Here is a 14555-nt window from a genome sequence, read left to right on the forward strand (position 1 = left end):
TGTGGAAAGGCAACAGGAGTAGATGATATTCGACCAGAAATGCTGAAGTATGGTGGTATAAAAGTCTTACAGTGGCTGCACTGCATAGTTCAGAAAGCCTTGACAAAGGGACGAATTCCCGATGATTGGAGTAGAGCTCTCATGGTACCCATATATAAAAAGGGAAATAAAACTGAATGTGAGAATTACAGAGGTATTTTCCTACTAAGTGTTCCTGGCAAAATCTATGCAAGTATAATTGAGAAACAATTGAGAAGAATTGTGAAAGAAAAGCTTGGTGAAGAACAAGCTGGATTCAGGCCAAATAGAGGCTGTCAGGATCAAATCTTCCCCTTACGGCAAATAGTCGAGAAGGAATGGGAATATAACAAAGATCTGTATTTAAGATTTGTCGATTTGGAAAAGGCATATGACAAGGTGCCAAGAGAGAAGCTATTCAATACACTGCAGTTATATGGTGTCAATGGGGCATTATATCAAGCAATACTTAGTCTTTATTTGAGTTGTAATTCAGCAGTTAGAATTGAAGGAAGTACAGGAAGATGGTTTAATGTTAAATCTGGTGTGAGACAAGGATGTACATTATCTCCTCTGTTATTCATTATCTATATGGATCACATTATGAAGGAAAGTGGTATTAAACATATCAAAATTGGAGATGGCAATGTCAGCTCTTTGCTTTATGCGGATGATGTTATACTTCTAAATAAATCTGCTACAAGTCTGCAAGATTGTCTGACTAAATTGAATAGCTGTTGTAATAGATATGGTATGAAGGTCAGCAATAAAAAGACAAAGACAATGAAAATAGGCAGAATCATTGAAAATGTCAACTGTGTTGTGAATTGAGAACCCGTGGAACAAGTAAAACATTTCAGCTACTTAGGCACGATTTTTAGTGAAGATGGTAAATTCAATTCAGCAAAGCTGGTATGTTGGGAAGTCAATTGAATAAATTCATATGGAATAAGAGAGAAATTAGTTGGAACACTAAATTAGCTGTATACAAGACAGTGTTCAAACCAGTTTTAACTTATGGATCTGAGAGCTGGGTCAGAAGTAAAACACTTGACCAAAGACTAGAGACCGCAGATATGAGAGTCCTGAGAAAGATTAGAGGCATGAACAGATGGCATCAATGGCAATATCATATTAAAAATAGTTATCTTCTGTATTTGTTACTTTTGCTATGTGACCTTTGAACTTCAAATTCCTATCAACCAATACACCAAGATCCATTTCCTCCCCAGTTTCTTGTAGCATAACTCCACAAATATAATATGCCTCTGGAATTCTAATCATGCCAGAGTGCATAACTTTACACTTAACTAACATTAAACTGATGGCCATTTTCGTTTGCTCAAATTTCTAGCCTATTTGAATCATTTTGTAAGTGCTGAATATCAGCAGCTTCCCTAATTTCCCTGTCTATCTTCACATCATCGGCAAACAATTGCACATTTGATGTTAGACCCTGCCTGATATCATTAATGTATAGATTGAACAATAATGGCTAAGGACTGTTCCTAGGTACACCACTGGTCACATTAAATCTGACAAATTCACACTCGCTGTATACCACTTTTTGATATCTATCTGTCAACCATCCCTGATCCAAGTCAAGAGTTTGTATTCCAGTCGTATATTCTCCAGTTTATGCAACAGCCTTTTCTGTGGTATCCTATCAAATGCTTTAGAACATAGTGTATCCATTCCCTTTATCCAGCTCAGTTGTAACATTGTTATAAAATGTGAGCAAATTGCTAAAACATGACTTTCCTTTAGTAAACCCATGCTGCTCCTTGCAGAGTATAGCTTGTTTGTCTACCCATTTCTGTATGCGAGTTCTTACCATCTTCTCTAAAATCCTCACTACCTCACCAGAGATATTGATAAGTCAGTATTTAGACACATCAGTTTTTGCACCATCCTTGTACAATGGAACTATCATACATTACTGTGGTATCATACCTGAGCTGAGACTCAAGTTATACAAACATGTGAAAGGCCTAGCCATTTCAGCTAAGTGTTCCTTTAGCAAAAAAGGCTGATATTCTATCTGTCCCTATTGACAAATAGGGGGAAGATGGATATGTATACTATATGTATAATATATCTGGTCATACTATTTTTTTAAATATTTAGATGGTTTCAGTGAATCTTCTTTAACGAGCTAAACAATCCAATACTCATTACTTTTCTGGCCTGAGCTGGATATTTCTTAATATCCAGTACTTCATAATTCCTCTCACTCTTTTTCTCATGATATTCTTTCCTCGTCAATTTCTTCTTGTGGATCTCTCTTGCTTAATAAAGTTGCACATCCATTTCACTCCCAATGTATTTATTCTTTGGACACACCTGGGATACATTTAGATACCACCTCATATAAGCACTTTTTTATTATTTTTTTTTCCCCAAAAATTATTTCCATGCATTGCTGACATTTTTCCCATTCAGTAACTGATTCCATGGGACAAAAAGATAGTATTCTCCTAAGTTGATCATAATTTCCAAGGCTTTGTAGTTCAGCATGTGGCCTGTTTTAATCAGAGCATCAATACAATTAGATACTTCCCAAGAAAGCACAGCATGATCACTGTTACCAACTGGTGGTAAAATAGCTATATCTTAACAGAGACCCCTTCTGGAGACCCCTTCGGATGTTATGAGCAAATCTAACACTAACTTGAGAAAGTTGTCTCATGACAATTCAATAAATTTCTCTTCTTTCTTATCATGAGATTTCTCATCTACTCACTCAGTGTTTGAAAAAATTAAAGTCATCCATAATGATCACTCATTTGGTACCCATAAGGCTAAATTGGCAATGCATTTCTTCATCTCCTGCAACTGAGCCATCAGGTCTGTAGCAACACCTCACCATATATTTCATTTTGTTAGCCTCCACTTCACACCATATAGACTAACTCATAGCTACATGGGACATTGTTACTATCATTGTTTTCTTGCATTTCTACCCTAATTGGACTTAAGTCATCTGATATCATTAGTAGTGCTCCTATACCTTCTGTCATTCCTCAAAATAATATACCCGTTACACTCAATCCCAGTTACCATATTTGATTCTGATAGCTAGGTTTCACTAATGCCAACAATCTTCGGCCACATCATATTCTATAAAACAATGAAGTCAACCCTTTTGTTTCTGATTCTATTGGCATTTGTGTATGGATATAATAAATTACCACCTAGCCTATTCTTATAATTAGATATGCAATCTATTTGGTGTTGTAGAACTTTTTTTTTCCCTCTCCCAGACGTACTTAAAAGGTCCAAAGCATATTTTTTCACTCCTTTGCCACATACATAACCATGTTTTAAGACATTCATAACTTTATCATGTTTGCATACCATAGCCGAACTTTCACCCACATTTTTCCCATTCCTCCCTTGATGATTTAGCTTCTCTGACTCTCTGCATTAGGTCTCATACCAAGAAATAATTTTTCCAGGCTCCTGATGCCAAATGAATTTAAGTGCAGGCCATCCTCTTATCCAAGTCTTTTCTGCCATCAAACTCATTCCACACATCTAAAAATTCACATCCATTTCTTCTACACAACCTACATGAAATCATTTGCTATCATTGTTCTCCTTAACTCGGTGCTATCATATCTGGATAGCAAACCTACAATTTTTACTCTCTCACACATTTCTTTATTGCTTCTTCCAACAGACCTTTCATATCTTTTATACTGTATTTTTTGCTACTTAAATTATTAGTACCTACCAGAACTACCATCTCTTTTACTTTTCTTTTTTGTTTTTCAGTTACATTCGTCAATAATGTACTATATTATTTATAAATTGAGTGTGTTCTTACTGGTTTGCCTGTTTTGCATAATGACAAACCTTAGTTTTTAGTACTAAAAACCACACCACCATCCTGTGAGACAGCTAACTCGCTTTCAGTTTTAAAGCCCTAATGAAAGTTCTTTTGCATTCTGTGAAAGTGGGTCTTTCCAACCAAAGAGTGCTATTAATACCAACCGAGCTATAGAGGTCATCCTGTCAATCTCTATCTTGCAATGTACTGTAACTATTTTCCCCTTGTATCTTAATCCTGCATAATTCCTGATAGTTCAGGGGAGAAATATTACGGAAATCTTAAGTGTTTATATTAAAATGAAGATAAAAGTTTTCTTTCTTATTAACAAATTGTTCCTTTATTGTATTTTTCTAGTATATACTTCTGAATAAAACTGATTTCTCTGATCAGTTTTTCTAAACATGTTTAAACAAACATGAATTCATTCAAAATATTTTTTTTAAAATACTTTTTTTCAGTTAAAAGATACATAAGGAAAGGGGTTCCAGGAAGACATAGAGGAATGGTAAGCATATTTAAATTTCAAAATAAAATAAAATAATGAAATATATATATATATTTATGTTTTATTATATATATATATATATATATTTTGCAATTTTTTTTTTAAATGAGTTATGAATGTAGTATTTAGATTACAATAAAGATGACTCTTTCTTAATAGATTTTATAGTTTGATAACTGACTCACTGTAGCCAACTGTAAGTATCACTGTATAATTTGCTATAGTTAGCAGTTTGCTATAGCAAATTTCTTCAGCATATTATTGTGTCTAAGATATTTGGTTAGGACTGAAATTTTAGTAGTTTATTATAGCCTGGTATGTAATAAATATGGTATGAAAATCGCATAAAAAGGAAAGGACTGTGAAAATAGGCAGGAACATTAAAACAATTGCTGTATCCTGAATGGGGAATCTATAGAACCATCAAATCATTTCTGCTCTTTAGCACAATGTTTAGTGAAGATGATAAAGTAGACATGGAAACATACACCAGAATAAGCAAAGGTGATATGTACATAGTCAAATGAATAAATTTATATGTAATAAGCAAGCAATTAGTCAGAACACCAAACTATCTGTATACAAAGACACATTCAAACAAATTTTAATTTATTCTAAGAAATAAAACAGTACTAGAGATATGAGTTCTGAGAAAAATTATAATTATAAAAATTAAAACAGAGAAGTGAACAAAATGGCCTCAATGTCAGAATTATATTAAAAATTAAGATATTTAAAGGTAACTTGACATGATAATATTCAGGAATGTATGAGTAGAGCTTATTTTAGCTATTATGATCTCTGAAACAGAATTGCAAAGAAAAAGTAAGACGTGTTTGACGCCAGCAGAGAGAGCCATAGGAGGACCAAGATGTAGGTGGATTGATGAGTTAAAGTCTATTAGAAGGCCAAAATGTAAGATTTGATAGTATTGATAGATGAAAGACTAATTTGGAAGAAAATTGTCAGTGCAGTTAGTAATAATGTAAACTTTTCATGTAGTACTGTCATAGTTGCCTGTGCCCTTTAGGAGTAGTACACATCAGGAATTTAATGATAGTGGTTATGACTTTTGTTGTAGTTTAATATTGACATATTGTGAATATTTGTATTGTTTTTCTTTGTACAGGTATCCCTTGCTTAACGCGACAATCCCTTAATATATGTGTGCAAGAGTTTTGATTAACGTGCCTTTAACCCTGCAGAGCTCGCAAATGATCTGACAGATACATGCGAAATGTTTAATATAAATATTCTTACACAATTCAGTGTATAGCAGGTCACGAGTAGCTGTGTATTCATATGTTACGAGTGATATTCCGCACTGTTTTTTGTCAGTTTGGTTTAACACATGTTATGTAAAGGTTTATGATATTTGATAGTAAATTCTATCTGAGAGATACCGTGACCTCCAATGTCAGTATAGTATGGTTTAGTTGTTGTTGTTTTATTCTTTTTTCAATAATTTCTAGATTGTAACTGAAAATAAATAAACCATCATGTATTACTGAAATATAGAGCCAAAGGCTTATTTATCATATATGTCCTCTAGGAGCTGTGCTTACATTATGAAAAATACTAAGGAAAGTGATCTGGAGCTTACTCCACCTTTACTACGAGTTGCCCATAAGGTTGCTTATGCTTGCATCCGCCGAAACTTTTAGTTTCTATATATTCGGCACGAAACTCTTGTGGTTTCTATATTCGGCTATGAAATAATGTTGGATTCAATATCCACTTAATTTGTACCATCATGTATTATATTTGCAGTGTTTTTTCTTTATGTTTTATTGCTTGTTTGCCGAGGTCTGGAGAGTCATTTTGCTTGTTTTTGTAGAATTTATGCCGATAAGAAAAAAAACTAAAACTGTTCAAACCACTCTTGATAACATCTTTGGATAAAAAAATTGCAGTAAATAATGTAGGTACAAGTATTTATTAAACATTTACTTTGCATTCATTTTTTATCTTTCCTAAAAGAGTACTATATAAAACGAATTATTAATACAGTAATTGATCATGGATGAATTGTAATTTTTACCCTTGATTATTAGATTTGATTAACGTGATTTTGATATACGCGGTAACATCGAGGGATTAATTAACTGCGTTAATCGAGGAATACCTGTATATTATATCTGGTCATACCATTTATTTAAATATTTAAATGGTTTCAGTGAATCTTCTTTAATGAGCTAAATCTAATATCTATGCATTTCTTTTGGTGACGGTTGATGTCTTGCCAGTAGCTATATAAAAGGAATTCATGTAACATTTAAACTTTTAGTGATTTTTTATGTTTGAAATTTCAAACATGAATGAAAGAAATTAGTCCTTCCCAGTAAAAATGGACCACACATACAATGTAAAACTGATGTATTTGTTTTAGTTTGTTGAAATAATTTATCATTGAAAAATACCAGTATTTTTAGAAGCTCATTTTTTTACCATATTCTATATTTGCTTTTATGTGAGAAAACTGTTTTACACCAAGATTTGGGTATAAGGTTTTTCATAGTTTTTGAGCTGAAGAAGTAGTTCAATTTATACATTCAGTCTCTTATATCTTGTATCTTATTTTGTTCATAATTGAATGTATTCTTCTTGAAGAATTAAATTATATATTAAAAATTATCTCTAATTCCCAGGTTTTGTTGAATTTAAAATCCATGTTAAACTTCTTATATATTAAGCTTGTCATAAACTTCCTGATCTCTTCATGAGTGTCATATCAATTTTATAAAGTGTATGCTTACAGTCATTGACTATGGCCTCTGGAATGCTTGACTGACTGCAAGTGAAGTGTTTTGATAGTAATGGCAATAACTAGCCATGGCTAAATTGCATTACCATCAGTTAAACAGGAATTTTTTTGGTGGGAGAAGTGCCTGGAAAGGCAGCTTATTATATAAATTTTGTGCTTTAATGAATTCCATATAGGCACAAGTTCAAGCTTGCAGTTGATGTGACTTCTTCAAAAATGCTGGTTTGAAGAATTTCTGGTCTGCTGTTTCAACTTACCGAAGAATTTTGTAGATGGAGAGAGAGAGAGAGAGAACATTTATGTGAATAAATAAATTTAATAAATATAATATAAATAATAAAATTAAAAAATATATTTTTGAATTTCTGGAATTCATAGCTGATAATTTTTTGTTGTCCAAGCTTCAAATGGACTTGTGAGCTTGTAATATATTATGCAGTGGACTTGTCATTGCTATGAGTTGAGGGTATTCTTTGGCTAGTTTACTTATATTGGGGAGTGAAAAATATAAGTTTCAGGAAAAACAAACTATATCACTTTCATCAGAGGCTAGCTATGCTCACCTTCATTTGAAATGTTCTAAATATAGCATTTTCACCAAAAGGTGTCTCTTATGGGATTAAGAAATGGAAAGAAATATTAAGAAGTTTCTGTGGGTTGGTATAAAGTCTTGTGGCAACGTCAGTGATGATGATGATACATTAGCAGAATGACCCTATGGATTAAATTGTAGCCACCAGCAACAGGAATTTTTTCTAGCCTTGTTTCCAGCCATTGCCAAGTTAGTCAATTTGTGGTGCTGGTAAGTGAGTCTCTCTCCCCCCCCCCCCCAGAAGAACTTGTGTTTTTAACCCTACAAATCAGAATATGATTGTCGGACAACACATTCCTGGGGTAGATTATGAACACAAAACAACAGTTGATTATGTTAATTTGGTCTACTCATTCCAGTCCCAATCACACTAATCCTTAAATGATAATGCAAATTAGCATGATCTCCTGCCTATCTGCCTGCCAACTACTTGCAAAAAATTAGAACTGGGGTGGAGGGAGTTTGCTGCCTCTTCATTCCAGGAAATAAAAAGTTGTAGAAGAAATGTTAAGAATTTGTGAGAGAAATTTCTTCTTGCATTTTGCAGGTTTGGACAACTGTGAGTGGAGCCAAAGAATTAAGGGACCAGAAACCAGACCTTTATGATACCTTATTGAGAGGACCAAAGCAGGAGGATCTAGTGGACACAATCACACTAGGTAATGGAGATATTTTTGTGGAAAGAAATGTTAAAATTGTATGACTTAAGGTTTCAACTATAATACACTCTTATATTCATTTCAAAATCAGTGTAAATGAGAACAAGCTTCCTTTCTCTTATTTATATAATGCACAGCAAAGAGTTAACCTACTAAAGAATCATTTAATGATTATGTCCCATAGAAAAAAAAATTAAAATGCAGATATCATTATTAACAAAAACAAACAAAAAACTAGAGTAGGTATTATTGAAGTTCATATGCATTATTTATACATAGAAATTTCATATCAGAAATTTCTTACTGGACAGAATGATAGAATTCTTGTAGATAAGCTTATATGTTCGTTATACATAGCTTTTAATTTTTCTAGAAATGACAACATATCTTCTTGTGTGATTTTCTTCCTTGACTACTTGTATATGAAAGAAAATACTTCTATAACACATTTTAGGAATATTAGTAAAGTGGGTAATATTTATTATCCTACTAGTTTCACCGATTTTTGCTATCGGCATCTTCAGGGATACAATTGGTAAGCGATATGAAGGTAACAGACTAGGTTTTAACTGACACTTCTAATTCATACAAAATTAGTACAGTGCGAGACAATGTGCGTGTCTCGGAAACATGATTTATTTGTTACGAGACATAATGTAATTGGCGTAAAAGTTCATTTCTTTGATGTTTAGTGATCTAATTAAAGTTTTCCAAATTTCCGGTAGGATTAGATCTTGATTCTTATTTAGGTTTCCTGTTGAACGGGCGACCATAGCAGCCTCCTTGAAGGTTATGGAATGGTAGTTCTCTTCTATATAGGGCATATGACTCTTATCCCACTCAATAAGATGGTTGGTAGAGGCAATATGGGAAGAAAGGCCTGAGGTATCTTGTCTGTTGTTTCTAACATAGCCTATGAGCTTCTAGAGGTCTGACCAATGTAATTAACACCACAGGAACAAGTTATATTATATACTCCAGAGTACTTGTAGAATGGATGAGGGTCTTTCGGTGATCTTAAAAATTTTCGAATAGTGACCAGCTTGAATGCTACTCTAATATTGTGTGGTTTTAGAAGGATAGCCATTTTTTGGAAATGCTGCTGACATTAGAGGGAGAGGGGAGTTACAGTTACATGATTTTAATATTTTTTGGGCTTGTAGCCATTGGCTAAGAAAGTGTTGAGGTCAAGTACAGTATTTAGGGCACGGTTATTCAAACTGATTATTTTTGCCCTGTTATATAGGGTTTTATAATTGCATATTGTTGGGAGGAGGGGGGGGGATGTGACTGCTGGTAAATGTATCTATGTAGTATGTGTAATAGGTTTTTTGTAAACAGAATTCCAGGAATCCATCAGGCTGGCATGTAATTAGAGTGTCTAGAAATTGGAGACTGTTGTTGTTTTACTTTTCTAAGGTAAATTGGATCCTGGGGTGTTGATTCTTTAGGTGTGTTAAGAAATCGTGAAGTGTATCCAGGCAATGAGGCCAAATGGAGAAAACATCATCCATGTAGTGTGTGGAAGTGGGTTTATGTGGGGCAGAGTTTAAGGCTTTTTCTTTAACAGTCTTCATAATGAAGTTGACCCTGGGGGGAGGGAACCCATGGCAGTCTCTTTTATCTGTTTGTAGAATTCTCCTTGCCAAACGAAATAGCACCGAGTTCATGGTGAACTGGAATAGGGCTGGGAAATATGGCCTGGATGAGATTTAAGGTATTTTTGAGTGGGACATTGGTGAATAAGGAAGAGACATCAAAACTGATCAGTATGTCCATGTGTTAGAGTGTGAGGTTTCTATACTGGCTTTAAAGTGGGCTGAGTTTTTTTATGTGTGAAGGTGTGTTGCACTTTGTGAGCACTTTGGCTAAATGTTTGGCTAATTTGTATGTGGTTGAATCATTGCCATCCACAGTGGGATGTAATGGCACATTCTGTTTATGGATTTTTGGTAGTCCACATATCTGGCAGGGGGAGGGGGTCAAGCATTATAAGGTTTTAGTCTGTAACTTCCACAGGCCAAGAGGTAACTTTTTTAAGGAACCTAAGGAGTGTTCTGATTTATGTGCTGGTAAGATCATAGTCTATAGGGAGGTAGGTAGAATGATCTAGAAGTAAAGAGGCAAGCTTACCTGAGTAATCTGATTGGTATAAAACCACTGTGGCATTTTCCTTATCCACTTTGGTAATTATTATTCTGTTGTTGCTTTTAATCTCTTGCAGAGCTTCAAATTCTTTTTTTTTTTTTTTTGATAGGTTGCTTTTTGGTGGTTTAGCTTGGGACACTGGCTACATCCAGTCTGATGTTGACAATATGGTGGAAGGCTGTAGATACTTCGTTCTAGTTGTATCATTATTTTCTCTGCAGGAATTTTCTTAGGTGCTATTGCAAAGTTATGGCCATGTGCGCGTGTGCTAATTGCTTCAGCATAACAGAAGATAGGTTTATTACCATGTTGGGAGGCAGTTGAGGTTTGCAAGCTGAGTTTTTTGGTAGACTTTAAAATTTCTTAATGTGCCAACATTGTATTCTTTGGGAAGCATACATTTTAAGTTTGTCAACCCAACTGCCAAGACAACCCAATATAGCCCCACTAAGGGGGGGGGGGGCACCATTTAAGACTAGGCCTGACTTCTGTTGCCTTTATTCAGCTCATTTGCTCAGTATTAGCCTGCATGCACATATCATTGTTTTTGTGATCCCTGATGATGGCAGTGTAACATTACTGAAATATAGGAAGATATTGATTGAAGTTTTTTAATTAATATTCTAGTATATGCTGTCATTTCCTGAAAAATTAAAAGAATGATAGAATATTTTATTTTTCAGCTGACAACTTGAAAGTTACTACTCATGAAAAATCCTTATGTGAAAATGGCTTGAACAAAATAGTATTCATTAATTGGTTAGCTACTATTAAAGAAAAAAAATTGCTTCATTAATCTAAAGGGACACTTAGGTCTGTTTTCACTAATATTAAAGCATAAAATGTGGTAGGATGATACAATTTATTCTCATTATAGGAAATGCCATTGCAGCAAATTCACTCACTATAACAAACTACTAAAGGGTTCCATCCAGAGCTTCATGGCTAGCTACACTGCATTGTTAATGAAATTCACTGTATCAGACTTTTCACTTCAACAAACTATTTCTTTAGTATCACATGCTCATACCAGATGCCAACTACTGATGGTGGTGGTGGGGGCACAAAAAATAAAACTTCCAGTCAGGCATTTTTTATTCAAATTGAAAATTGGATATAATGTAGATAATTTTTCTAAAACTTTTAAAAATTTATACCATCCAATACTTTCTGCAGAAGCAGAAAGTATCGGATGGTATATATGTGGCAGCACGTGTTCAAGATGACTGCCATTTAGTTCTATGCAGTTTTTAAGCTTCATGTAAAATTCTGCATTACAATCTTGCACCTAGCCCATGGAATTGATCCGAACTTTGCTCCAGTCATTTCTTTTACTTGAACAATGTTTTAGGCTTCTTTTTTTTTTTTTTAATCAAACACATGGTTCTTTTAACTCCATAGGCAGAAATCAGGAGGTCTTAAATCAAGACTGTGGGAAACTTGCTCAAATTCAGTCTTGAGAATGATTATCTGTGCTCCAAAGTGTTTTGTCAATCAATCTCCAACTGTAACTCATGTATGAGGTGGAGTACCATTTTACTTTAACCAGAATATATACAAAACTGAGAAATAATATGATTCCAGTTCTTTCCAAAAATGTCAATTACATCCACACGTTCCTTCAAAATCACAAAGCAGCAGTGTGTGAACATACTTGAGACATTTTGAGACTTGTCGAAGAAAGAGAATGCTACAGAGGAGATATAAAGAGCTGCAGTGCTCTTGATGTGGTTATTCAACACAAGCCTGGCTACAGGAAGAGCCCCAGATAAGTGGAAAGAAGGAAAAATAGTGCCAATAAATAAAAGAGAATTCAATTCAAAGTAGTGTCCAACTAGAAACCAATTTGTATCTGTATCAAGTGGAGTGGTGAAGGGCAGTTAGAGAACACATGAGAAAATTTTGACCCAAACAGTATTTTTCTGAATGTATGTAATGTCTTGAATGAATGGAGAATGTCATCACCACAACTTCTTGATGTTATTATGACCTCCATAAGAAATTTTTCAACTTAACTTTTCCATGGAGATCAAAGTGAACTTAATTGGCATCCAAAGAAAACTAATAAAAATCAGGGCCACCCTCAATTCTAGCAAGCACTTTCTTACCCATTGCTTTTGTTTTTATTTTATCCTCATCAGAGAGCTTCTCCTTTCTCTATAGTTCTTGATCACCTATAAGAGTTTGATTCCAGATGACTGATTTCCTTTTCTAATGTACTATTTTGGGCTATTCTACACATTTTCTCATACAATTTCAGTGCCTTCTATTTGCCTTTTGGATCTTCTGTGTGGTTTGGATGATCATCACATTTTGAATTGAGACTTAAAGCAGTCTCATATTTCCTGAATTTGTCCAACCCAACTTTGTATGCTGCTTTTATGGAGTTTATTTATTTATTCTGCATATGGATAAAAATACAAAAAATTAATAAGCAAAACTATATACAGACTTATAGTTCAGTTAATCAATCGATAGCACTGTTTGAGAGTGCAAGTTCTTGAGAATTCCAGGGAAGAAGTGTTTGGGACAACCATCAGTAATATTATATCTAGTCTGCATAGCATCACACATGCAAAAGGGTGACTTTGAAATTCCCCACTGATGTAGCTAAGCGGGCATAGCTGCCTTGTTCAGTCTTAAAATAAAATATATTATTATTATTATTTTTGTAAATTTTTTATTTTAGGGAGTGCTTTATTAGTTTAGAAGTATGTGCAAAACAGCTCAGTTAAATAAAGCCTTGAATATCTGATATTGGAAGTGAATTTTGACAGAAAACAAATATTCTAGTTTCCAGTTAGGCTTTCATATACTTTTTGGTATTGCTTCTTGTGTATCTTGAGCCATGATCTAAAATAAAAAAAAAGTGAATATTTATTTTTTAAAATAATTATAAATGAGATGTTTTTTTTTTTTTTTTTTGATAGGGGGGGAAACCTATGGACACAAAGTTTTCTGTCACTGAGGATATATTCCAGGAAATTATGATATCCAGAGAGAGAGAGAGAGAGAGAGAGTGCATGTTACTCTTAACAGCTCTCCAACTAACACTGGAGGATTGAATCCCACAGTGGGTATGGATGTTGGTGAATGTACTTAGGCGAGAGATGAATTTTATTGCCTGATGTGAGACACCTCTTGTGAGTTGCATAAAATAGATGAAAAAAAATGTGGCACTGTACCTGAATTTGCTATTTTGGTTTTTCACCATCACTAGTCAGTTTGCTGGAGAGATAAACAGAATCATCAGGAGATCATCTTATTTATATACAGTTGACATGATATAGCAGACTTGTAGGATGAAAGAATGGTTTGTTATAGTAAAAAAAAAATAAATAAAATCTGAATGTATATATGAAGGCATAGTATGTGATTCATCATAAATTAGGAGTGAATAATGATTCATATAATTTTAATTGTCATAATGCTCATTAGATATTTATGCTGTTCATCTTAATTCTTGTAATTTAGAAGGATGCCTTAATCATCTTTGTTTAGTAAAAAAGAAAGATGTTTTTCAGAAAGCAGAAATCATTCTTTCTTTCTCTTTTTCTTTTTTTAAATTCTTCCTATATATAAGATCACAAAATCTTTAGTACATCAATGTTGTGTGTCAAAAGTTATCTATCTTGCTGCTGAAAGAGGAGAGACAGAGTAGGAGCATGCATTATAGTAATCTCTCATATCAAGAGCTTCCAATCTTCCAGGCATAACTTGGCCTTGCTAATGTTGTCATAAATTAGGAGTGAATAATAATATATATAATCTTAATTGTCGTAATGCTCATTTGATATTTATTCATCTTAATTCAACTTACTACTATACTTGAATGATGCCTTCCAGATATGGTGTGGTAGGTTATGCAATAGTTAATTGTGAATCTTCATCAAATGAGAGAGGTCCTGTATCTCAACAGTATGTTTTGCATATTCATGAAAAGGACTGCATATAAGAAGGGTGTGTATATAAAACAGAATTCAGTGGCTCAGGGTAACAAACTTGCTGATACCCATTTCAGTCTTCGATGGAGC

At 33.9% G+C, this 14555-nt stretch overlaps 1 protein-coding gene across 1 annotated transcript in view; it reads left to right on the forward strand.

The window, feature by feature from the left end:
- Positions 1–14555, forward strand: part of LOC150094501 (growth hormone-regulated TBC protein 1-like) — a 193261-nt gene that overhangs the window by 35361 nt on the left and 143345 nt on the right. The window contains exons 3-4 of the mRNA XM_090412483.1: positions 4312–4358; positions 8262–8373. Coding sequence (XP_090268609.1) covers positions 4312–4358; positions 8262–8373 — 159 coding nt within the window. The remainder of the gene's footprint in view (positions 1–4311; positions 4359–8261; positions 8374–14555) is intronic.

Source organism: Typopeltis vanoorti, chromosome 22, assembly GCF_054136105.1.
Source record: "Typopeltis vanoorti isolate ZY-2024b chromosome 22, IOZ_Tvanoo_1.0, whole genome shotgun sequence".
NCBI lineage: Eukaryota > Metazoa > Arthropoda > Arachnida > Uropygi > Thelyphonidae > Typopeltis > Typopeltis vanoorti.